Source organism: Peromyscus maniculatus, chromosome 23 (genome assembly GCF_049852395.1).
Source record: "Peromyscus maniculatus bairdii isolate BWxNUB_F1_BW_parent chromosome 23, HU_Pman_BW_mat_3.1, whole genome shotgun sequence".
NCBI classification, from domain to species: domain Eukaryota; kingdom Metazoa; phylum Chordata; class Mammalia; order Rodentia; family Cricetidae; genus Peromyscus; species Peromyscus maniculatus.
Window position 1 is genome coordinate 53,489,622 of NC_134874.1, and position 23,524 is coordinate 53,513,145.

Below are 23,524 nucleotides of genomic sequence, written 5' to 3' on the forward strand. Positions count from 1 at the left end.
CCTAATAAAACAATTCCAAAGTACTCACCACCCTGCCACACCCCTTCGATGAAACTGCACTTCACAAAATATTTAGATAAAGCCTGAACAAACCAAATAAACACCAGGCAGGCAGTGTAGCCTGGAATGCCGAACCTGCCCTCCCTGGAGTCTGAAGGGCCGTATCTCTGGAAATTTTAAGCAAACAAAATCTACTATAATTCTACTGCAGCCTTCGAAGTTGAGCAAGGCTAGTTCAGACTCTGACGTTTTGATTTCCACAACAGATGGAAGGAGAGAGAGAGAGAGAGAGAGAGAGAGAGAGAGAGAGAGAGAGAGAGAGAGAGAGAGAGAGAGAGAGAGAGAAACTTCCTTAGCTCACAAACATATGTGTCCGGTTGAGATCTGATTTCTTCAACCTTAGCAGCACCCAGAAAAACAAAACAACAAAAAGCTTATTTTCTATTATTACTCACCGTTACTCCAGGATTTCAGTAAATATTTGATACTGATTTCAAAGAAGCCGGAATCCTGCTGGCTGGCCATGTCTGCCGCATACAAAGAGGACTGGAAGCTGCTGTTGGAGGAGCAGGTACCGGGCGTGGAGATGTGCCTGTCACAGGTTAGTGATGTAAGCGAGGGTCAGAAGCAAAGAGGCACGCTCCTCATTTAAAGGACACCGGGAGAGGGATGCTCAGCCTCTCCCCCTCTTCCTCCTCCTCCTCCGGGGGCCAGGGCTGGCTTCTTATTTGCTGGGTGCCGATCTCCCTTGCAAGCCTTCGGAGGCAGAGGCCTCGGCGGCTTTCATTTCAGAGCTGACATAAGCGGCAATGCCTGCGGCCCCGCCTGCCTCCCTCCGGCCGCCCACATGCTCCGCCACAGCCAGGTACGGCAGCAAGACGTCCCCACCTGCACCGGGAGCTGCCGAGCCTGCCGGGGCGGGCAGGCCGTCTGGGCCTCCTGGCTGCCCACCCTGCAGCCTCCTGCCGAGGGATGGGCTGAAGCCCCGCCCCCAGCCCCTGCCTTTCTCAACCTGAGCACCCACCCAGCCTCCACCTCGCAGCCCCAGCCCCAGGGATCGGGGACGAGAAATTGGCCAGCTGCCTGGGGGCTGGCTTCTCAGGGCAGAAAGGTTGGCAGGCGGCGGCCCGGGTGTGCTCGGGCTGCGATTCCCCCCCAGTGTCTGTCCCCGAAGACACTCAACTGCGGCACTCTGCGGTAAGCCAGCTGCACCCTTGCATTTGGATGCAGCAGCGTTTGGGGAGGGGTGTGTGTGTGTGTGTCGGGGCGGGGGGGGGGGGTGATCCGTCAGCCTCGCTGCAACAGAGAAGCCAGACGTCTGCTTGGCCTTTCCTCCCCGCTCTGTGATGAGCAGACGGGAATCTGCATTTTGGGCAATGCAGGCTTTTTTGAGGGGTACCGGAGCTCCAACGCGTGCCCCGGAAGGGAAGGCACACCAGCTTAATCGGCTTGTCTGTGGAACGCCCGGATTCCACCATGGACCGGGTTCTTCATGCCGTCATTTCTTAGACTCACACAGCCCAATACACCTAATTTCATAAGCAGGGGGAAGCTAGGACGCAAAGGCATCAGGACCCTGCCTTCTCCTTCATGAATCCTTGCTATCATGTCCCGATTCCAGTCAGCTTTGTTTCACGTTATTATTACGCTCGGTGGGAGGATTAAATAAGAGTATTGTATTTTAATAATGACTGGTTAGGCTCCATCAGGGTGACGTTCGACCGTCATCTCGTAAGGCACTGGGTCCTCCTCTCCCTAGTATATTTATGATTGAGAGTTTCCAATAGAATGACTATGTAATAATTATTTAAGCCCCTACACACACACACACACACACACACACACACACACACACACACACACACAAATGTGCAAACTCCACCCCACAACCCAACACGACCAGACTTCCTGGTTTATTAACTCATTTGAGAAATGAAAGGAAAGGTGACAATATAATTTTTAGATTTTAGGCAAAGAACTTCCAAAAATCAAACTAAATGGCACTTCTAGAAATGCCCTGGTTTATCAGAACATTTGCAAACCATCCACATTATGGGGAGGCGGGCACTTAATCACTCTCAAACCCAACTCAGCTGGCAGGGTTTTAGCCTCCCGAAGTCAGTCATCAGGCCCGAGGTCCTGCTAATTCATATGCATACTTTAGGGATGAGCTCATTTTCTTTTATCAGCTCCAGAGAACGTATGGGCTCTATGTAAAACAGGATCGGAAGGCTTTCCTTCAAAAATATCCATTAATGACTGGGTTGGCACTTTCCCCATGTTACAGGGCAGGGGATGAACAGGCCACAGGGGTACTGAGGAAATGCTACACTGAGGAAATGCTACACGGAATCCCACCAGGTCCCTGTTCCCACCTGGAACCAGCTCTCCAGCACTGTAGCCTGAGGAAAATGATTAACTTTGCCAACCCTGAGTTCCTCGTCGACATGGCGGGCATAAACAGGGCACCCACTTCCTGTGGCTGTGGAAAGAATAAATGACCTTATGAGAAAAGGTCAACCCAGTCTCCTGCACATGGCACACTGTCACATTTTAGTACTTACTGAACTACCTTATCATTTTACTCATTGCTTTTATTATACTGAACTCGCTTTTTCTGAGGTAAAACCATTTCTGTGAATTAGAGGCGATGTTGTTTTTGAACACCAATCGTAGTTATGGAGGAACAGCAGGCTGGGGTCGTTGTAACAAGCAAACACACTCCTGTATATTGCCGCTGTAAATGTTTGTTTGTTTGTTTTGAGACAGGGTCTCTCTACGTCTCCCTGGCTGTCCTGGAACTCACGATGTAGACCAGGCTGGCCTTGAACACACAGAAGATGCATCTGCCTCTGCCTCTGGAGTGCTGGGATTAAAGGTGTGCACCACCACATCCAGCCTTAAATATACACATTTTTAAAATTTAATTTGGGACTTGAGAGGTGGCCGAGCTGTTCTTCCCGAGGACCCAGGTACAGTCTCCAGTCCCCACGTGGCAGTTCACAACCATCTGTTACTTGGGTTCCAGGGTGCAATGCCCTCTTCTGGTCTCTATAGGTACTGCATGCATGGTTTACAGATAAGCATGTGGGCAAAACACACCTCAGTACACATAAAGTAGAAACAAATAAATTGTTTAGAAAAATCCCAATTGATTTTTAAAAAAGTTTTCAGTGGTACTATGAACATACTACCTAATCAGGAATTCCACTCATATGTATTTCAAAGGACACTAATGATAAAAACTTAGAACTATTTAGAAGAAAAAATAATAGCATTTAATATTCCCCGTGAAGAGTGAATGGGCTGTTTTTTATCAGGCCCCAATTATTTACTTTAGTACCTTTAAAGAGGATCTATATCGTGCTGGAGAGATGGCTCAGTGGTTAAGAGCACTGATTGCTCTTCGTGAGGACCCGGGGTTCAGTTCCCAGCACCCACATGGCAGCTCACAACTGTCTGTAAGTCCAGTTCCAGGAGACCCGACACCCTCACACAGACATACACGCAGGCAGAACACCAGTGCACATAAAATACAAATAAATAACTTTTTAAAAAGAGGATATCGATCCTAAGCGAGCAGAAGAGGCCTTGGATCTGCTCACAGGCTGGTGAATCAAAGGGAGTGAAACCCTGCTACAAGCCGGGACAGAACGGCCACCCTCTGTCACCTTGCTCTCGGGGAAATGGCTTATTAAAAAACCAAACAAAAGACCGTAGGCGCCTAGACAAAGGTGCTTTGAAGTAAAACAATAAAATCAGAATGTGTCCCTGGCTGGCTTCCTGGCTTCCATTGTCATTTCAGATGACCTCTAGCTATCTCAGCTCTCATATTCCGAAAAGTGAAGGCTGGGTCGGGTGCTTAGAAGTCTCGGAGACTAGACGGTGAACAGACGCTGGGGGCTGAGAGAGATGAGAGCGAGGTGGAGGGCAGCCAGCAATGGCATCAAAGATTGGAGTGGGCAGGAGAGTGTGGAGGGGGTGGGGTGGGAGAGTAGAGGGGGGGGAGAGGGGGGGGCAGAAAGTAGCCTGAGACACAGGCTAGCCATTGACGAGACCGTTTACATTCACGGGACACAAATTCTGTGCTAAATTACATGTTTAAAAATCATATTTAATCCTCACTTCAACCCTGCAAGATGGGGACTATGAGCAGTCCATTTTCTAGATGAGAAAGTTGAGGCTTAAAGAAGCCTCAGGTGAGAGTCACAGAGCTGATACAATGGACGTCTGGCTTGCACTGCCATTTGTTATTAAGTTATTACCATCATCTCATCACTTTCAGTTGTAAAGTGATCACCTTCCCTAGAGAAAGTTCAGGAAGAGATGTCCAGAACATCCCTGATAGCTCACCGCCTAGTCATTGCCCACGTCCTCGCCTTTTTCCTGGATGAAGAATTGCTCCCCCGGGCTTTGCGGTCCCCTGAAGAGCCGAGAGAAAGATGCCACCATTTTTCACAGTAATCTGATTTGCTGTACAGGTTGTGTCTCTACGGGGACTCATGACCCCGAGTGGAGCTCAGACGACTGCAGAGAAAATCCAGCCACCGGACTCTGCTCTCCAGGTCAAGGGTAGAAAGGGCTTTGCCCACCCTGCTGTAGGATGGCATGGGCCGGGGACTCAGTCCAGGGGCAGAGCGTCTATCTTACGATGAAGACACAGGTATGGGCAGGTGGGGTGCTGGGCGGCACAGAAGGAAGCAGTACTCAGCTTTTTGAGAGAGAAGGGAGTGGTCAATATGTCCCCAGGGTCCCCACTGAGGGACGGTGCAGGACAAGGGAAGCAGAGGGTACTTGGACTAAGTCTCAGAAGGGATGCCACTTCCTGCTCTCCAGCATTCACCCCCGTTACGGCCGTCTGCTTCTCCCCTCCACAATAGCTGTCCCCCAGTACTCGGTCCTCAGGCAGGAGACATCTTAGGGGCAAGTGGACACTGAAGGTGTCATGCTGCCTCTAGAGGCAGGTGTGTTAACAGAAGCATAAGGAGGGGCCAGCAAGTCAGCTCCGCTGGTAAAGGTGACTGTCACCAGGCTGGCAACCTGAGTTTGATTCCTGGGACCCATGTGGTGGGAGAACCACGTCTCACAAGTTGTTTTCTGATTTACACACACACACACACACACACACACACACACACACACACACACACACACACTAAAATAAATGTAACGAAAGTATAGTGAGTTTGTAGTTTAATTCCTATTTTATTTATGCTTTCCTAGCATTTTGGACAATTTCTTGAGGCTAAAATATGTGGTCTTAAAAAAGTCAACCTGGAGAACAAAGCTTGGCCATCTGGCTGCTTGCCTACCTCAGAAACCATTACCCAGTGGGTTCCGAGCATCGGGCTGAGGTGACTGGGTCGGGGTGGAGTGTGCTGCCTTTCCCTGTGGACAGGCGCGGGTGGGTACCACGAGCGGTCACTGTCACAGAGTTGGGCGGAGGAGAGATTGCTTCGAAAGCAACCCACAGAACAAAAACAAACGCCACCCTATCAGTTTTTGGTCAGCAGGGTCAAATCCAAAGAAGTCTGATGCATGCTATGGTCTCATGATTATACATCACGCAGTCACTGCTCTGAGGGGCCGGCAGCAAGGTGCAGTGAGTAAGGATGCTTGCCCCTAAGCCTGGTAACCCGAGATCCAATCCCAGAACCCACGGACAGGGTGGAAGGAAGGAATCAGCTCCTGTAAGTAAGTTGATGCCTGACCTCCAAACATACTCGTAGATCATTAAGTAAATGTATTCTTTAAAAATCATCTGTTCTTAGCCGGGTGGTGGTGGCGGCGGCGGCGGCGGCGGCGGCGGCGGCGGCGGCGGCGGCGGCGCACGCCTTTAACTCCAGCACTGGGGAGGCAGAGGCAGGCAATCTCCGGGTTCAAGGCCAGCCTGGTCTACAGAGTGAGTTCATGGCAGCCAGGGCTACATATACAGAGAAACCCTATCTTCAAAACCAAACAAACAAACAAACAACCACAAATCTATTATATGGCCAATTAAGCATCACCTAGATTGAGTTAAAATAGCATGAGCTGATCTCAGTGACAACAAGGTCCGATTTCATTTCCCGCCCCCACCCCCCATCATTTTGCAGTACTGGGGATCAAACTTACAGCCTGGGGCGTGTCGGGCATGTGCTCCCCAACTGAGCCATATGCCCAAGCCATCGTTTCCCTTTACCTGAGGGAAAGAAAAGCCCCACAAAGAGATAGCCTAAGAATCAAGTGTTGGAATGACTGGTAAACTTTTCTCTGACCTATTTTAAATGCAGCGTTTGCTGATCCATCGAGTTAAGAGACTTTAACTAGGGGAACCTGTGAAAGCATCCGTAGGTGGCTACAGGGTCAGCGTCAGAAGTGGGGACCTGCCCCTGAAAACCCCACCTGTCAGGCACAAAGCCGCGCGGAGCTCGATCTGTGAGCGTCGAAAACACTGGTTTCACTCCTCCCCACTGCGAATAGTGTTTTGTTTTTTTTTTTCCTCCAGTGAATTGAAATACACTTAACTTTTCTGAATGCAACAGAATTTCATTAAGGCAGAGTTTGTTGTTGAGTAGATTCAGACACAAACAAGGAAAATCATGTTTCCTGAAATGGTTTTCATTTTAAAAATAGCAGCAGAGCCCAGTTTGAAATCCCTCTTTACCCAGCTCCTCTGCAAAGGGTTTTTACAGGGAGATGGGGCACGGGATGAATGGGCTAGATGTGGGGCTCGATGTGGGGTAGATGTGGGGCTCGATGTGGGGCTCGATGTGGGGCTCGATGTGGGGCTAGATGTGGGGCTAGATGTGGGGCTCGATGTGGGGTAGATGTGGGCTAGATGTGGGCTCGATGTGGGGTAGATGTGGGGTAGATGTGGGGCTAGATGTGGGGTAGATGTGGGGTAGATGTGGGGTAGATGTGGGGTAGATGTGGGGCTCGATGTGGGGCTCGTGCCCAGGGAAGTCTCTCTACTCATAAGGCAATAAAGACCCCGAGAAAGGACGGCGGAAGGAGGGAAAGGGTGACCCATCTCATTTCCTGTGGGCACGGGGACCAGTCCTCCACTGCTACCCAGGGTGACAAGGGACAGTCGTTGAGCACTTAACCGCCTCAGGCTACGTCGTATCACAGAGGCGACGCTGAACCCGAGACGCAGCGGCTGGGCACCTCTTGGACTGGCCGAGGAACAGCAATAAAATAACCGAGAACTATGTATGGTACCAGCTATCTCGGGCTTCCGTCCTAGGAAAGGAGAATTGGGCCTCTCCGCAGACCCTGCTCCAGACACCCAATTAGGACCTTAAAAAAAAAGATATCCAGAATCTATGAATCAGAAACAGGGAGTAGGTAGGGCACCATGTGCCAAAGTCGAGTCTATGCTTTTACACACCAGTGTGTGTACCTAGCCCTGCCTGCTTCCAGTTCATTCTCTGTTACCTGTTGTGGCTTCAGATGTCTTCAGCCAGCTTCTTGCTCCAGCCACCTGCTGCCATGCTGTACCTCCATCACGGGAACTAACCTTTGGGAACCCTAAGCCAAAATAAACCGTTTCCTAAGATGCTTCTGGCCATGGTGTTTTCTCACAGCGACAGAAAGGAACTGATGTCATACTCACACTTCACATACACTGTGACGCCTCCCTTCTGCAAGTGATTGCATGTTTACAGTGCTAGGAACAAAGCCTTTAAAACCAGGGATTAGGACCAGGCGGTGGTGGCGCGCGCCTTTAATCCCAGCACTCGGGAGGCAGAGCCAGGCAGATCTCTGTGAGTTCGAGGCCAGCCTGGTCTCCAGAGTGAGTTCCAGGAAAGGCGCAAAGCAACACAGAGAAACCTTGTCTCAAACAATAAATAAATAAATAAATAAATAAATAAATAAATAAATAAATAAATAAATAAATAAATAAAAACAAAAAAACAGGGATTAGAAAGTCTTCCTCTGCCTCTCATTTGGACCTGGTGCTATGATCCTGGGCAAATTATTTCTCTAAGACCATTCCACTGTTTCTGTGCTGACATTTGAGTTTTCCATATCTGGGGGTGGGGGTGGGGGGAACCAGAACAAGAGGAAAACCGCACATTGAGTGATAAATTACAGGACTTAATTTCTGGCAACAAGTCCACATTCTCGATGCGTTTCGGATAAGGCAAATGTTCAAGGTATCCATGAAGGCACACACCGGCTGGCAGGAGAAGCTGGCCCTCGAACTGCAAAATTGGGGGGTTGGTAAGAAAGATAAATCAATATTGAAGCAAGCAAGTGGTCTACCTCGAAATGAACAAGGCGATGTGAGAGCGCTCTGTTCGGCTTAGAGGAAAGGATAGAACTAGATACCAAGGAATTGCGATAAACCCAGGGTAGGTAGAAATGGCTGAAGCCTGGTTGTCCTCGTGGAGCTGAAGGACAGTGGGGCTGAGGGAACCGAACGCGCAGACAGCATCATGACCCCTGGAACTGACACTTTGAAGAGCCATGTCCACCTCTCTAAGCACTGTGACTTCTTCTTCAGTCTCCACACAGCTTCCTGGTGCTGAACCCCAGGCCCCACCTTGTAGGACGGGGGTGCCGAGCTGGAGGAGAGTGGGTTTCAGCCTCTCCACTGTAGGCAGGGTTCAGACGCACTGGAGAGTGTATGTCACTGACAACTCAGCCCTGTAGGACAGAGAGTCTTGGACGGCATGTTTTCAGAAAGGGTGGGACATGGCCAACCTATGTGAGTAACAGTCCCCGCTTTGTGTAGGAGGGTGGGGCCGTCAGAAACCGGACCAGGGAAGGCTGCTCAGCTCAGAGGCTGGTGGGGAGAGAGGTTCCAACTGCCAAGCTCAGCGACACAGTCTGAGGGGACGTGAGAGTAATGGGCTTTGCAGACAGGCAGGCTGGGTGAGGTCACCAGGAGAAGCCTGAGGAAATGCGGGGGTGGGGTGGGGTGGGCGGACACGACTCTAGCCCTCAGTGGCATTAACCAGAAGGAAACCCCACTTCAGGGGCAGATCCCACCCTACAAGCTACAGTTATCTACCTACAGATTTGAGCTCTTCTTTCTCTTCTATGAAATGCGCAAAATGCTCCCCTAGCTGCCCTTTACATGAAGTTGCTTCCCCGTCTCAAAGGAGAGACCTGGCTGGGAAGGCTGGCACTCCCAGGATGCCAGTACGCGACACTCGGTGTTCCACCAGGGCAAGAGAGCCGCCGTGGAAGAGAGCAGAGGGTCCGTTCCCTTCGACACCTTCCTGGTCACGGCACCAGCCTGTTGGACCTTCAGTGTTGAGTCTAGGGACAGACTGGGGGTGTCCTGCTCTGTAAATGGCCATCCACCAACTCCAGGAATGTGCTAGTGGTTTGCCTGAATTTTCCCCAAATGCCATCCCCGCCCCTGGATAAATACAGGCTGGGTGGGACCGCAGCCGGAGAGATGCTCCACCCTGCCTCCAGACTATTTTCCACCTCCCTTTCTCCCCAATTAGCTCTTTTTTTCCCCCTTTGAAATTCTGTTTGGACACCAGCCTGGCCTATCAGCCTGTCTCTCTGCACGTCACTCTTCACACGGTGCATACTGTGTTCGTTAAAACGCCCAGAAGCTGAGGACTAAGGGTTAGGGTCGTGGATGTGGCCCGTGCCTGGACTTTCAGGAGGAAGATCCCACAGCGAGCCTTTCTCATAATGACATGGTTATGAATCGCAAGGTGAGCCTGTGATGAACACAGCACATCCTCTCTCCATTGGCTTTTACTCTACTGTTTCTAATGAGGAAACAAATTATGGAGCCACCGTAATTTTTTTTTTTTTTAGGACACAGCAGTAGTTTTAGCAGCAATGACTGTTAGTCATGGGATACCACTCAAATTGGCCCTGAGCCCCAATGTGAGGCCAGCGATGCCCAACGTAGCAGCGGATGCCACTCTAAAATCCAAGCAACTACAGGCAAACTGCTAAACACAAGTGGGAAACGTCAATGCCATGCTTTCTTTAGCCCAGCATGCCCCAACATCACGATTCCAGCATGCGACAGGTACACAAATTATTAGCGTGACATTTAGTATTCTTCCTTAGCATTAAATATTTGAAATACACTGTGCCTCTCATGGCGCCTGTACACCGCAGTCCAAGAGTACAGCATTCATCAGCGGCTAGTGGCGCCTTTTCTTTGACAGACCAATTCTAGGAGGTTCCTAACTGTTTTTGCACTGTAAACCTTTGCGTGGGGGTGTGTGGGGTGGGGTGGGGTGGTCTGTGGCTGTGTTTGTGTGCATGCATGTGTGTGCACATGTAAGGAAGCCAGAGGTGTCCTCCTCCACGGCCTTCCACTTTATTTTCTGAGACAGGGTCTCTCACTGAACACGGAGTTCACTGGTTGAGCCTGCTGGCTGGCCAATGAACGCCAGGGATCTGCCCGTCTCTGGCCCTGGAGCATTGGAGAACCTGGCCGGAGGCAGGAACTGAAGCAGAGGCCGTGGAGGAACAGTTACTGGCCTGCTCAGCTTCCTTCCTCATGTAGCCCAGGCCCACCCACCCAAAGATACAGTGCCCACATTGGATGGCCCTCTCACACCCATCAGCAATTAATTAGATGCCCCCACAGACGCTCACAGGCCAGTGTGATGGAGGCGAGCTTCTCTCTTCCCAAGTATTGGGTTTGTGCCAGGTGGACAAAAACTTGCTAGCATTGTCACGGATTCTATGAACTCATTTATAGGAAGTATACAGACGAGGTGAGGGTACTGAGACACGGTGCTGACTGGCTGTTGCCAAGGCGACCAGGAAGGGTGTCGGGGGGGGGGGTGTGGCTTATAGTCAGGGGGTTTCTTTCTGGAATGATAGAACTATGTGAGAGCAGAGCAAGGTGGCGGTTGTGTGGCCTCGTGAACACACGAGCTGCTGACATGCCACTCTGACACGGACAAGTGTGTAACTTCACCTCACCAAGGTACTTATTTCTGGGGAAGGCTGGACCCCAGGCGCCTTCCGATTTGCATCCTGCCCAGGAGGTGCGGCTCCATCTCCACCTAGTGGCAAAAACACCTTGTGTCAGGCTCCAAGACAAAGATGCGTGCCTGCCACACCACAGAGGAGAACCAAGATCCAAAGCCAGGCCAAAGTCCACACCTCCAGCGGGATCTGTCCTGTGAGAGTCCAGATGTTGAATAACAGCAGCTGTTGGCTGCTCTGGCAGGAGAGCAAGGTGGCTTCTGGTGCTGGTCCTGGCGTGGACTCAGAACTCTCTGACACTTTCTGGGCTTGGTTTATCTGTCTGTACAATGGGAACAAGCTTCCCCATCACAGTATTACCATGAGGCTAATCAAGACAGCCCAAGAGACACAGCTGACACATGTGGATGTTTCCCTTTCCTTCTAGATGTTTAAGAACAATGGGATCTTACAAACCGCACCGAAGACGGGCTGTTCTTCCAAGAGGGATGCCCTTGCTCCAGACTGTCAGATGGGTGAGAAAGATGACGGGTGCAGGAGCCAAGGGGCAGGGGTTGGGGGTTATCATGGGAAGAAGCGGAGGACAGAAGCATCAGGCACAGGGCAGAACTCAGTCTTCTGTCTCCCCAGTGAACTGTACGCTCTTCACAAGAAAGCGAAACACTGGGCCCCCTCATTTCTGAATTACCACCATCTAGGGTAGAACACATGCTAGAGTCTAGAACATGCTAGTTGAGAAGTAATTTTGTTTTGTTTTGTTTTTCAAGACAGGGTTCTCTGTAGTTTTTGATACCTGTCCTGGATCTCACTCTGTAGATCAGGCTGGCCTCAAACTCACAGAGATCCGCCTGGCTCTGCCTCCTGAGTGCCGGGATTAAAGGCGTGCGCCACCACTGCCCGGCAAGTAAGTAATTATTAATATGCAATTATAAGGTGTAGTTTGCAGGTGAGCCCCAAAGTAGTGGCTACAGCAGCTTCTTTCTCAATACCCTAAATGCATAAATTATATTTGTTTTGGGGTGCATCATTCAAGTGAGTTTCCCATAGATCTACAGAAACAATAGAGCAGTGAGTTATTTCGTATAAACCAAGTGCTTAAAACACTGCCCAGCAGAAAGGGATACGTTATTATTAAAATGTTGACCCAACAGACGGAGATTTCCAAAGCTAATTTTGAAATCTAAACTTGCCTTAAACGCCCATATGCAACCCTTGGAAATGAGGAAGACGGGACTGTGAAGTTCCAGAATGTTCTCCTGACACTGGAAACGGGGAAGACCCAGCCTTACTGGAACAAACCATCTCAAACCATCCAGCTGGGCATTGAAAACATCCCCAACGGATGCTTTCCTTGTCAATTCTCAGCCAGCGAGTTAGTACACCTTCCTGCTGCAGGAAGGTCTGAAGCATTTTTGAGTTTCGTAGACGGAGAGTCTGAGGTCGTGGAACGTGGAGTCTCTGCACCATATGTGTACAGAGCCCGTGGAGGCCGGAAGACGGCATCAGATCCCCCAGAACCGGTTGTGAGCTGCTGTGTGAACACTGCCAGGGGAAAACTGGGTCCTCTGGAAGAGCAGCCAGTTATCTGAGCCATCTCCCCAGCCCCTGGGTGGTTCCTAGTCTTCACCTACAAGTCTGCGGTGTCCTCTGTGGAATCCAGCAGGATGGTGGACAACCAGGGCCATTCTGGAATGGCACCAGCCACGCCCAACCCCTTTGCACACTCTGTTCCTACCCAGGTGGCCCTATCGCCCCTGGCACACAGAAATCCTGGGAAAAGAGTGAACTGTTTTCAGTGTAACTAGGAAAAAACAAACAGCAGCACCACCAACAACAAAAATAACTGTCATTTCTGAGGACGGGCAATGCCCAGGCATGCCCGAGGCAACCTAAAACACCGAAACAAGCCTGGAGGTTCCCAGGAGGGGAACCCACTTCTTGCTTTATCCCATGACCCACTACCTAGGGAGAGCTCCCGAGTGAAGAAATGCAGGTGTGGGGAAATCTGCAAGGGCATGAGCTCTTTCCATCCACGCGGGCCCGTATCCACAACCTGCGCTTGCCTTGGGGGATGCGAAGAACAGCACCTGTGGGATGTCTCAGAACAGGCTGTTTGGGTAGATTGAGAGGAGGGCCTAGCAGGACGGTCCCAAGCTCTTCCATTAAAACATCTGCCTAAACTCCTCTTTGGATTTCATAAAATAAGCCTGTATCCACAAGCACCAATGTGTACACATATGCGCGCGCGCGCGCACCCACCCACACACCCCCACACACACCCCCACACACACACCCCCCACACACACACACACACAGAGGAGAGACAGACTAAGCCCAGAGACTCTTTTCTCATAGATTTTAGTTGACAACAATATGTTGTCTAGCACAGACCAAGCAGTTCCGAGGGAGGCTTCCTGAGCCACCGGTACTGACAGGTGACCCTGGCTCCGTGCTGGGCACCGAAGCCCCTAACTTTCCTTAAAGGGGCTGAGCCCAGGAGCTCGAGTTCCAGGCAGTTGTGAGCCACCTGATACGAGTTAAGAACATTGGTTGCTCTTCTAGAGGACCATCTCATTAGCATGCAAATCTGCTGTATTCTTTAAAACTGGTAAAACGAGATGCTCATCAAAGCACTGCTTTAAAATAAATTCCTTCATGCTGTCTTGTCAGCCAAGGCTTGACTGATACAGCTATTTTATATACCTATATACTTGAAGTTGTTTTAAAAGTTTCTCAGGTGTAAAGGAGTTTCGAGCATACAAAGTTTAAGAAACTCAGGCCTATGAAGAGCACTGGCTGCTCTTCCAGAGGACCCAGGTTCAAGTCCCAGCACCCACATGGCAGCTCACAACTGTCTGTAACTCCTGTTCCAGGGGATCTGACCTCCTCACATAGACATACTGCTACATACGTGCAGGCAAAACATCAATGTACATAAAATACGAATAAATAAATAAATAGTATATATATGTATATACACACATATATACTATTTATTTATTTGTACATATATACACATATCTATCTACATCTATATCTATCTATCTATCTATCTATCTATCTATCTATCTATCTATCTACATGACCCTAGACTGGAAAAGTTATTGTGTGTGCACACAGCCCGAGATCTGGGATGCCTTTTGCAAAACATTGGGTGCCCTAGAAAACAGATGTGGGTCTGCTGGTGAGGGCAGGCTGGGAGAGGGTGGCGAATTCGGACAGGTCCCAAAAGCAGGGAGGTCAGGGCGGAGGGTGGGCAGCTAGGGCAGAGGGTGGTCACCACAAAGCTGGCCTGGGCGACTGGATGGGGCCTTCACTGCAGCCTAGGACCACACAGAAGGAGCTGCTGGGCCCCTCTGGAAACCTCCACAGTGTAAAACGCACGAGCTGCGTTTTGCAAATGGACTTCCATCTGGCTAAGCCCCCAGACAGCTTTCTTTCTCCAACCTGATGAAAGAGACACTTGATTTGACCTTTTAAGATCCAGGCAGATGACTGGAAAGGTCTTTGCAGCAAATGAAGCAGCCTGGGGAGCATTCAGTTCAAGAGAGACACAGGAAACGGCCCCGGGGCGGCTTTGCTCTGATAATGTTTCTAACGGGTGTCCCTTTGCACAGCGTGGCCAATCCTCTGGCTGGGTGCATGGCGGGGACGTAAATATTAGTTCTGCAACGACACTGGTGCTATTGTGGCCTGTTGGGTGTTCCCACCCACAAGCTGGACGAGGGCAGAGGTTTCACTCTGGTTACAGTGGAGAGTGAGGGGAGGGTGGAGGGCACTAAATATAGCAAATAACCTTCAGGCTCTCGAACAGATGGCTGAGCTCTAGAGACACAAGGTCAAACACACGACAATACCTTAGTTCAGAAGACACGGCAAACCGTGTTGTGACCACGCCTCCTTACAAAAACAACAACAGAAAACAATTAAAAATAATAATAACAACAACAACACCACAACCAGAGCCACGCCCTTCAAAGTCAGATACCTCTTAGGTTTCTGATGTATCCATTCCCTTCCCAGCACAGGAAATGTGTGTGTGTGTGTGTGTGTGTGTGTGTGTGTGTGTGTGTGTGTGTGTGCTGTTCACTTCCTGACAGCTTTCACTGATTTAGTTATTATCAGTTTTTATTAAAACTTCATTGTAAAGGACTGTCAAATGAAAACCATTACGCAGTGAGAACAGTCGGACTTAAAAGCCTGTACATCTCAATGAACTTCTAGACAGTCAGAATGGCCCTTCTGGAGCTGCGGGCTTCACACTGGATTTGACACTTTTTCTGCCGATCCACTTTTTTGTTTGTTTGTTTGGTTGGTTTTTTGGTCTCCCTCCATTCATATTCTGAGGTCATAGACTCCAGCCTCAGAGGGCTGGGGAGATGGCTCATGGGTGAGAACACTGGTTACTCTTGTGAGGACTCAGGTTTGGGTTCCCAGCACGCACATAGTGGTTCATAATCACCCCTTATCCAGTTCCATGGAATCCGATGCCCTACTCTGGACCCATGGACGCCAGGCATGTGTGTGGTGCACATACATACATGCAGGAAAAACACTGATACACATACAATAAAATTATCTAGAAGAAAGAAACTCCATGTCCAGATTGTGACAGGAACTGAGAATAGGGTCTTTTAAGGAGCTATTTAAATTAAAATGGGAAGGAAAGCCTTCTTATGGAGACATCTGAAAGCAGGCATGCTTAGTCAATGAATTTGTTGTCTGTTGTCTGTTACCTCTGGCTAGATGCCAACTCCAGAACCAGGCACACAGTAAGTGCCTAGTGACTATGCCGAGTGGGTTAATGTAAGACAGGATCTTACATCAAGGAGGTGTTTGAGCTTACAACAATGCCACGGACGAGTGTCTTAATTCTCGGTGGGCAGGTATTTAGCTTACTTCAAGGACCCTTTTTTCTCTCTCTTTTTTATGACAGGGATTTTTCTGTGTAGTCCTGGCTCTCCTGGATCTCACTCTGTAGACCAGGCTGGCCTCAAACTCACAGAGATCCACCTGCCTCTGCCTCTGCCTCCCGAGTGCTGGGATTTAAAGGTGTGCACCACCACTACCCAACTCAAGAACACTTTTCCAAGTTGAAATGTTATTGATCGGATTTTCTTTGATGATAAATGACACAGCTATTCCTCATAAGAAAGGTTTGTATTCAAATATTTCTCTCTAAACATTTGTTCTCTTTGAGGATCTGTTTTGCATTTCTCTGACTTAAATGCAGTAGACATTCATTGCATCTCCTGATACAAGAGCAAAAAATAAATTTTAAGTTTATCCAATGTTTTCTTTTAAAAATATTTTTTTAATTGTGTGTGTGTGTGTGTGTGGGTGTGTGTGTGTGTGTGCAGTACCTGTGGAGGCCAGAAGATGGCATCATATTTCCTGGAACTGGAGTTGTAGGCTGCTATAAATTGCCTGTAGGTGCTGGGAATTGAACCTGGGTCCTCCAAAGGAGCAGCCAGTGCTCTTAACTGCTGAGCCATCTCTCCAACCCTGTAAGTTGTTTACTTAAAAACCTCTCCTCTTCATCCTTTTTTTTTTTCTGTTTAAAGAGCTGTACATCTGGCTTCAGCACAGTCTTTTATGTCTGCATACTTCCCAGCATGAGCTCCAAGGGCAGAAGACCGTACAGTCTTAATAAATGCCTGATGATGAATAATTAATAATATTAAAAATTATCATCATCCCCTTATCCTCGTTCCCGAGAGCAGTGGCAGATGGTGAATCTTGGCTGTGCCTGTGGCTGCCCATAGATCTTAAAGGAAGCCAGTGTTCACAGAACAGCATCTCACAGGAGTCTCATGTGTTTTATGGTTGTTATTCTGAAGGTTCCTTTTGGCACAGGCTTCACTGGCAGACGAGCTTGTATCCTGCCTCAGAGGAATTCAGTTTTCAAACAACGACAATCCCAGCAAATCAGACAAACTCACAGGCCTGTCCTTGAATGCGGGAGGAGGAGCGCAGGGCGAGACTCCCTCTTGCTTTCACACCTTGCAAATGTGAGCTCCAATCCGAATGTCACGACTGTAACCTCAGCTGGAGAGGTCACTCGGTAGTTAAGAGCACTGGGGGCTGGCTCCTCCAGAGGCCCCGGGTTCAATTCCCAGTACCTACATGGCACTTACAGCCATCTGCAACTCCAGTTCCAGGGGATCCGACACCCTCTTCCGGCCTCTGCAGGTATTGTACATATTTGGTGCATAGACACATATGCAGACAAAATACCCATATACATAAAATAATAAACAAATATTTAATGAATTTTTAATTAAAATGCAACATTCCAAGCACAGTGATGTGTAGGCCGTTAAACAGCACAAACATTCTCTATAAATACACTTCTTTTTCTTCATCATTCACTTTGGCAGATGTTAAACATTTTACCTGCTCCCATAAACTTTATTTTCAACTTGCTAAAATTCAGTCACTAGCCAAGAGAGACACTACGTACAGATTTGAGATGGCAGCTTTGGCAACCCAACACGTGCCAAGGTTTGCATACAGTACCTGTGTTTTTCTTCTAGCTGTCTCTACAAAATATGTCTTCAGGGAGGGCTGTTGCCACTCACAGTAGAACCAAAGAAAACACTAACATTGGGTGGCAACCAGTCTGAAAAGCTTGCTCAGAAAAACAGACGATGATGATCAAACACATTCAGAATGGCAGGAAGCAAGGAGCAGTACTCACGGGCAGGCTACACTGAATGTCTGCTGTCACCTTTCCCACCCAAGTCCCAGGTTTCCAGTGTGGGCATGAAGGGATCGGGACAAACGTCCCTTTAAAAGGGAGTACCTGCAGACAGTGGATCTGCTTTGCACGCTCAGTTCATCATCAAACCGGAAGTTCCAGGAGAGCTGACGCTAGACGCTGTGAGAACCGCGGTGGGTAGCGCTCCTGGTTCGGCTCAGTGGTTTCAAAACCGTCGCTTGATTCATTTCATGAAACCGCGTCTGAAGGAAAGGCGTGCCCTGGCATGTTGCAACGGCCAACATCCGTGTGGTGGGAACCACGTCTGACTGGGATTCCAGCGCAACCTCATCAACTAACCAGCTGGAAATCTTGCGCTCTGGAGCAAGTGGGCTGCTCTCCCTGTACGGCAGCTCGTGCCCGTGTGAAAATAGAGCATGAACAATACATGCAAGTCTGGACTGCAGCTGAGACAGAGGGGGAAAGAGCATGGGGGACCTTTCATGCCCTCGTCACACGATCTGGGCACATTATTCTTATTATATGGATGGAGAGGCTGAGATTTTGTGAATTCCAGGTCACTCATAATAAATGCTTGCCCAGTGAGATGCGTTTTTTATAAGGTGTAATGGTTCCATGACTTATTTGAACCTAATTAAAAAAAAAAAGTACCTTTATGTTTTTCTCCATGGTTTCCACCATGCTGCCTCTTGCCTTTGCGATGGGCTAGGATAGTCCTTGCCTTTGAATGTCCCTTGCATAATGATTCGCACACTGGTTGGAAAATAGGTAGCAGAGAATAAAACCCTCCAACCAGAGAAACAAGAAACAGAAAACAGCCGGGCGGCGGCGGCGGTGGTGGCGCACGCCTTTAATCCCAGCACTCGGGAGGCAGAGGCAGGTGGATCTCTGTGAGTTCGAGGCCAGCCTGGTCTACAGAGTGAGTTCCAGGAAAGGCACAAAACTACAGAGAAACCCTGTCTCGAAAAACCAAAAAAAACAAAAAAAAAAAAAAACCAAACAAACAAGAGAGAGAGAGAGAGAGAGAGAGAGAGAGAGAGAGAGAGAGAAAGAAAGAAAGAAAAAAAAACAAAAAAGAAAACAAAACCATCAAACAAACAAAAAACCTTGAGAATCAGAGCCTTAATATTCAGCTGCTGATCGACAGAGCAGATACGTATTAAAGACCTTTCATGTGCACCGTGATGGGCGCTTACATCCATGACTGAGCTCAAGCCACATACTGTGTGTTTGTTTATGAGTGAGGCACTGTGCCCATTTTAAAGATGAGAAAATTGAGGTTCATCAGTCAGGTTACTGATGAAGGGAGCATGGCTATGGGTGATTATTTTTCTTATTCCAGTTCAAGTTTGGCTCAGGACCAGCCTCCTTTTTGTGGTCTCATCAGTTCTAGCAGATGAACGGAGACAACACAAATCATGATCAGAAACACACATAAACATTTAAAAATAGCTGGGTGTAGTGGTGCACGCCTTTAGTCCCAGCACTTGGGAGGCAGAGGCAAGTGGATCTCTGTGAGTTCGAGGCCAGCCTGGGCTACAGAGTGAGTTCCAAGACAGCCAGGACTGCTACACAGAGAAACCCTGTCTCAAATAATAATAATAATAATAATAATAATTCAAAATGACATCTTAATTTTTAAAAGTCAGTCATAAAACATAACAGCAGAATGATAGAATAAACATCAGAAGATAACATTCTCTCACCCAGTCCTTGCCTTTGAACCCTTTGGTTAAAATGTCTATTACTGACAAAAATTTAAAATAAACAACCTCTGAATAGAATATTTCTTTTAAATATAGCAGACACTTAACATCACATCTTTTAAAGTAATTCTGACTAATTTTCTTCCTCTGTGCTCATTAAAATTCTACCCCTCAAGTGCTAAAATTCCACAGGCCTCTGGCTCTCCTTGCGACTTACCCCACCCTCCTGAGTCTCACTCTGTTTTTATGACATCATCACTCCATACGGTACTTGGTGATTAACTGCAATTGCTCTAGATACATATCTCCAAATGGGTAATACATCCTTGGAGATATAGGCCCCCTTTATTGATTTTTCTGTGTAGCTGAACCCAAGATCTTGATAGTGTTATAATATTGAAGAAAAAAATTTAAAGATTTATTTTTACTTATGTTTATGTGTGTGTTTGTGTGACTGTATACCAAGAGCGTTTGGGTGCCCGCAGACACCAGATGAGAGTGCAGGATCCCCAGGAGCTGGAATTACAGGGGGTCATGAGCCTGGTGTGAGTGCCGGGAATTGGTCTCAGGTCCTCTGGAACCACTGGACTCTGACCCTCCTAACCACTGAGCCACCTCTTCAAGCCCCTGAAGAACTTTTTAAAATGAGGAAAACGCTGCAGTGTAAAATGTTGCTGGCATCTTCTTTCTCACATTGTATTTTAAATGACATTTATCAAAATGTCGACTAAGAACTGGCTCCAGGTGGGCACAGATCACTAGGGTGTTGGCTTCTTTGGTTTAGTCTGGTTTGGGTTTGTACAATACAGTAATGACGAGTTTCTTATCAACATCTTACTGATGAGGTCTCACAGACAATGGAGAGTGTTATCAATGAAAATGTTATCTTTTTTTTTTTTTTTTTTTTGAAATTAGGGCAGATGCCTAGAAGACTTTCTTCAGTCCACATACCAGCCGTTAACGGCCTGACATTGTGTTGAACCTCCTGGAAGATGCGGTCTTGGCTTCACAAAGCTACAGGCTAGTAGCAAGACAAGGTCGCTCTCAGCATGATGTGTCTGCCCTGTAAGTTTCTATAAGAATCACACGCTTTGATAGAGCAGAGTCAGATCTGTTAGCATCCTCAGTGGTCTGTGCCTGCGCTCCCCACTGGGTGAGCCTTTTCAGATTTGAGTTTGGACATTCCGTGATGGACAAAGGCCATATTGGCATTTCATAGGCAGGTGGCGGAATTACTTGAGACTCTGCAGGTGTGGAGTTTCCCTGAACAATGAAGAACTGTCCCAGATCCCACCTGACTGTCAACTGATAAAAAAAACTCAAGTCTAAAGATGTTAAGTCTGGAATCCGTTTGACAGAGAAATGAAACTGTTTTTGCACAAGACTAATATTCTCTACATTTCCTCAGAAAAGCTGGGCTTGTTTTATTTGGGGTGTTAAGAGGAATTAGGTGATGATTTGGAAAATTATAATACTGAAGGCAATGCCATATCTGCCTGACTTGGTCTGTACCTGCGTCACTGTGCAGTTAGGGAAGCTTTGCAAAAGAGGACATGTCAGCTCATCAGATTGTCTTTCCAGGCACATGCTGGCATTCTGAGTATTCACTGGGATAGCTGTCCTTATCTGTGGGGCTAGAAAGACGGCTCAGCAATTAAGAGCACAAGGCTGCTCTTTCAGATCTGGGTCCAGTTCCCATCACCCCCTTGGCTGCTCATCACCACCTGTAATTCCAGTTACAGGGGAATCTAATGCCCTCTTGTGGCTTCTGCTGGTACTAATGTATGTGGTCCACAGACACACACTGGGGAACACACACATATACATTAAACATTTTTAAAGGTCCTAAGAATATACAGAGGAAACTTCATCTTAGGTGAGTACTCTATACACCGATTACTTTGTGGTGTAATTTCAGACTTTAAGGTATACACAGGGAGGTTTCAGTAGGAGCTGAGTCACACAGACATTCATGAAATTTTATGAAGGTCAAGGAAGAACATGATGTACAGTTAGACAAATTATTTGAACAAAAGGTACAGCTAAAAACTATTTTATTGAGAAGTAAAGAACGATGCTAGGTCACAAACATATCAGCAGCTAAAATAATTTTAACCCTGCTTTGATGGTCTTACTAACCCTGACTATTTCTGAAGTAGGGAACATGCTGGTGCTGGGGGCAAATGTAATTTTAATTTTTTCCTTTCACAGAAAACAAAGGATGGCGCTGAGCTTAAGAAAGACAACTTCTTCTCACCAGCGGTCATTTTAAAGGCTTGTTGAGTGTGGGTTGGCCGCTCTGGTGATGGACAGCACCCTGGCCCCTTGTCCATTTCTGAAGTGACACTTGGTCGTCCCTGCGGCTACCAGGTGGAGCCACTCAGCAGGTTCTTCTGGGTAACTAGGTCACTCTGTCACAGAGCCAGCCGCTACGACTTTCGCTGAGATCCAGGTGACCAGCTTTGATTTACTGTGGTTTCAACTCAACTGTGTAACCCACATTCTCAGAGGAAAGAGGGGGTCTACAAGGGGAGCTCTGGCACATAGAAATAAAGCAGAATTAAGGCCAAGAAACTTATTCCCCCCTGGCCTGTGCTCTGGAAATAATTTATTTTATATGATTAAGAATGTATCTCATCAGGCAGTGGAGACGCACACCTTTAATCCCATCACTCAGGAAGCATAGGTAGGTAGATCTCTGAGTTCAAGGCCAGCCTGATCTACATAGTTCCAGAACAGTGAGGGCTACAAAGAGAAACCCTGTCTTGAACACACACACACACACACACACACACACACACACACACACACACAAAATAAATGTATCTCAAGGGCCTAGAGAGATGCAGTTAAGGTCACTGGCTGCTCTTGCAGAGGATCCAGGTTCAATTCCCAGCACCTACATGGCAGTTCACAACCATCTAGTTCCAGGGGAGCTGACACCCTCTTCTGGCCTCTGAGGGCTTCAGATACCTATATGGTACACAGACATACATGCAGTCAAAACACCCATAAATTACAAAATTTAAGAGAGTGTATGTCAGAATGCTCCCATACCTCTGGCTAAGGAGGGATGCTGCACACACCTGGGAGAAAAGCTTGCCAATTCTACGCCAAATTTGAGAGGAGCCGGCGCCTGAGGATTGGCATTAATGGTGTACCGCCCCTCCTCCCTCCACAGGAAACAACTCAGAGAACTTCTGTCAGATAGAAAACACAACATTTCTTAAGACAAAGGGAATCAGTTCTTTATCAGAATATACCTTGGGAGCTTGAAGGATAGAACAGGATTCAGGCTTGTCAATAGAGTAAGGAGCAATTATAAACTGTAATTTTATCAACAACAGTATCTGCTAGCAGATAGTTTGAGGTGGTTATGACTAAACATGATCCCTTCCCATGTTAATAATATCCCTTAAAAGCTGTAAACTGGGGAGAAAATAGACCCACTTACCAGTTGTGAATGCAAAGCTCTGAAAAGCACATACTACCTTTGAAATAGGCCCTTGAAAAAAGACACAAAGGTAACCTCAATGATGCTATTGAGGGGTCAGCGATTTCCCTGAAAAAAAAAAAAAAACACCACGCACCACTATGATTTCTTTGCAAGCCCTGGCTAGCGCTCTCATCAAAAAAATCACATTGCCACTATAAAAATACCGAGTCTGATTCGGTCTCCATGAGCCAGACACACAGCTGTCTGGGGGTCATCTGGTTATAAATTAGGTTAAAGATGGGAACGTGTACACCCTTTCACTATTCAGTATTTTACTCTCTGGACAGAGGAAACTCACTAGCAAAGAAGCAGGTGTTTACCCAGGAAACAGGTCCCTGTCAGACAGGAGGCGACCAGGACGGGGCTGAGCACCACCCACCCTCCCACATGCTCCGCACCCCCCCCGACCCCTGCCCCCAGCCCCCCAGCTTCGCAGACACTCTGCAAGGTCAGGGGAGTGAAGGGGCAGAGAAGAGGGCAGAGACCGGTCCCTGGGGAGGAGAGCCAGGCAGGGCCCGCCTTTTACAAGGGAACTTAGTGAATGCACACAGGGGGTGCTCAGCTGACGGGGTGCCCTGTCAGGACCCCAGAGGCAGGCCAGTACAGACGCCTGAATGCTAACACAGCCCACGGCTGGTTCTTATCCTCCAGCTTCCACCTGATTTCTCTCCTGCGGTAGCTGCTTGGGCGGAT

The 23,524-nt window shown here is 48.1% G+C and overlaps 1 protein-coding gene and 1 long non-coding RNA gene across 6 annotated transcripts in view; one reads left to right on the top strand and one right to left on the bottom strand.

The window, feature by feature from the left end:
• Positions 1-23,524, bottom strand: part of Fry (FRY microtubule binding protein) — a 394,509-nt gene that overhangs the window by 252,066 nt on the left and 118,919 nt on the right. For 3 of the 4 annotated variants that reach the window (XM_076560829.1, XM_076560825.1, XM_076560826.1), the window contains exon 3: positions 456-592. The exons of the other annotated variant lie outside the window; for it this stretch is intronic. In XM_076560829.1, the coding sequence (XP_076416944.1) occupies positions 456-525 (70 nt within the window). In that variant the 5' untranslated portion in view covers positions 526-592. The remainder of the gene's footprint in view (positions 1-455; positions 593-23,524) is intronic. 4 annotated transcript variants of the gene reach the window in all.
• Positions 587-22,088, top strand: LOC121825268 (uncharacterized). Of its 2 annotated transcripts, XR_013047720.1 has the most exons (5): positions 587-1,197; positions 2,770-2,878; positions 4,482-5,902; positions 20,251-20,400; positions 21,547-22,016. It is a non-coding gene; the product is annotated as an uncharacterized LOC121825268 (long non-coding RNA). The 2 variants fall into 2 exon arrangements; XR_013047719.1 differs by lacking the exon at positions 587-1,197 and having other exon boundaries at positions 1,275-2,878; positions 21,547-22,088.